At 45.0% G+C, this 2,500-nt stretch overlaps 1 protein-coding gene across 1 annotated transcript in view; it reads right to left on the bottom strand.

The window, feature by feature from the left end:
• Positions 1–2,500, bottom strand: part of ksr2 (kinase suppressor of ras 2) — a gene marked incomplete at both ends in the record, with an annotated part of 81,443 nt that overhangs the window by 40,578 nt on the left and 38,365 nt on the right. The window contains one exon of the mRNA XM_080852895.1: positions 1,397–1,572. Within this exon, the coding sequence (XP_080709021.1) occupies positions 1,397–1,572 (176 nt within the window). The remainder of the gene's footprint in view (positions 1–1,396; positions 1,573–2,500) is intronic.

Genomic DNA, 2,500 nt, shown 5'->3' with positions numbered 1-2,500 from the left:
GAAAGAAAAGACATCCTACAGTTTCAAATAAGCACCCATGGAAACATATTCGCTTCGTCACCCATGGTGTCACACCACAAGAAATGATGATGGCTGCCTCTTGGTTGAGTGAGTCTTGTACAATGAAAAGGAAAAACCTCTACAATGTGCATGTGTATGTGTGTGCCTTTGGGTGTGTGTGTGTGTGTGCCTTTGAGTGTGTGTGTGTGCCTTTGAGTGTGTGTGTGTTTGTGTGTGTGTGTGTGTGTGTGTGAGAGAGGGGGGGGGGGGGGGGGCACCCATCTCTAGAAATGCACATCATGAATTCCGCCTGGCAGCTACACGCTGGAGAAGATGAGAGCCTATTATTCAGGGCCCTGGAAGTCATTGGCATGCTGAGCCTCCTCTCACACACACAGATGCCACTCAAGGCGTATAGCTTATAGCTTATTGCTTCAGCTGGCGTGGCCTTCGTGTAATGACCTAATAATGTAATGCGCATCCACACCTCCTCCGGCTGTCAGGGGAAATGTATATGCATATGGAAGCGCCTCCCAGGAAGTAGCAGCCAAAGGTAAATAATGGGCAAATGACCAAAGGGCAAAAAGGGAAGGGGAAACCCAAGGTGCCTTGTTTATGTCAGTGAAATATAGTAAAAGAAAGAGGACAAAATTGTGGGCTTAAAATTCTTAAAATCAAAGTGCTTGTCCTAAGAAAGTGGTTTGTGTGATCAGATGCTCCCTGTGTTAAGGACATGTAATAATACAGTATGTCCTCACTTGAGAAGTAGATAGTATTATTTAATACTTATTATCTCCCTCTGGAACGAAATACTGTTTTCTGATTGGCTAATGGGGTGTACATTAAGTTCGTATAACCGGACACCTTGGACGTAGTCCCAGTAGAAACGTTAAATCGCCGTTCCATATCAATGCTCATGAATGGTTACCATTGACAACCAACGTAACGGTTTTTTTTTCTTCAAAAAACGCACTACTTTCTCTAACGGGAGCACTAGGCTTCAAATCAAGAATTCATCAGGTTATTATGCATATTAAATTTCCTAAAGATAAAGGAAATTCTAAATAATAATAACAAAAACATTTTTGGATGTTGTAAACGGGAGATAAGCGGGATAACGGCCTCCGAGCTGTCCAGTTCTACGAAGTTAATGGACTTCTGCGGACCAACACCACTCCGCTCTGCGTCGTGGTGTTCTTTGCCCCGCAGCGTCCATTAACTTCGTAGAACTGGACAGCTCGTCGGCCGTTATCCCTTACCTAATGTTAATATTTATTTCTTACATTCACACACTGTAATAAGGACAGCTCATGTCAAATTAGACCAAGCATTTTTACAATGTCAAATGCTTGTCCTGAGAAAGTGGTGTGTGTGATTAGCTCTGCTAGTTACTTACTGGCAGAGGGCATGTTGTCGGAGTGGACTGGCGGAGTGGAGGGCACATAGGAGGGGAAGAAGAAGGAGCGGAGAGTGCGCTCGGTGAGGACTGGTGAGCGCTGGGTGGGCAGGTTCTCACAGCTTCCCACGCTGCTGGGGATCTTCAGGTTCAGGGGCTTGTTCTTCTTCTTCGATCTGCAGAACGGGACAGAAGAGAACAGGAGGCAGAAAAAACATCAACAAGGGATCTGGTGGAAATGCATACAACCCATATTGAGTTTGGATATTTTAACTTGTTCTTTGAAACTGATGAAAGTCATTGAAACCTGTGAAACTGTGTGTGTGTGTGTAAGAGTGTGTGTATGTTTTGGGGTCAAGACTCAAGTATTAAGATAAAGTCGAGGTGAGGGTAAATCGCATTTCTCATTTGAACATCAGTCTGGTGAAATAAGGTTTACAAGAATCTTAATTCGCAACATGGTTATTTCAGTGTGGCTGGACAACATTCATTTCTAAAGTTCTGTTCTAAATGTACTTCTAGGAAGAAACTTTCCAGCTGCAGGAGTATACCCGATGGGCAAGACGCATTCTGAATACCATGCACGCACTCCGCGGGGATACCTACCCGCTCGCACCACTAAGAAATTGAAAGCCCGTTTATTACAGGTGTGACTCCATCCAATCGACTACCCTGAGCATGTCCCCCTTATCCAAATACCCAGAGACTGGCAGGTGGTTGGGGGTTGTGGTGGTATTGGTATTGGTGGTGGTAATGGAGGGGGGGGGGGGGGGGCATCTGTGAAATTGCACTTTTGAAGCCCCGCTCTTCATAATAGTCTATGGTTAGCACACCTCTCCAGTGGCTTGTCGTGGTCAGTATGAGTTCAGGTCAAGAGCAACTAAGAGAGGAACTACTTTGACCCTGTAAAGGTGACCCATATAACACATTCTTACCCCTGCCCATATAACACACTCTTACCCCTGCTCATATAACACACTCTTACCCCTGCTACCCATGTCTCTCTGTGTGGCTCACAGACTCTCCATCTTTCCTTGTTCTTTTCCTCACTGTCTCTCTCTCTCTCTCTCTCTCTCTCTCTTTCATATTCTTTTTCTTTTCATC

Source organism: Sprattus sprattus, assembly GCF_963457725.1.
Source record: "Sprattus sprattus genome assembly, chromosome: 15".
In the NCBI taxonomy this organism is placed as follows: domain Eukaryota; kingdom Metazoa; phylum Chordata; class Actinopteri; order Clupeiformes; family Clupeidae; genus Sprattus; species Sprattus sprattus.
This window is presented reverse-complemented; position numbering and strand designations above follow the sequence as displayed.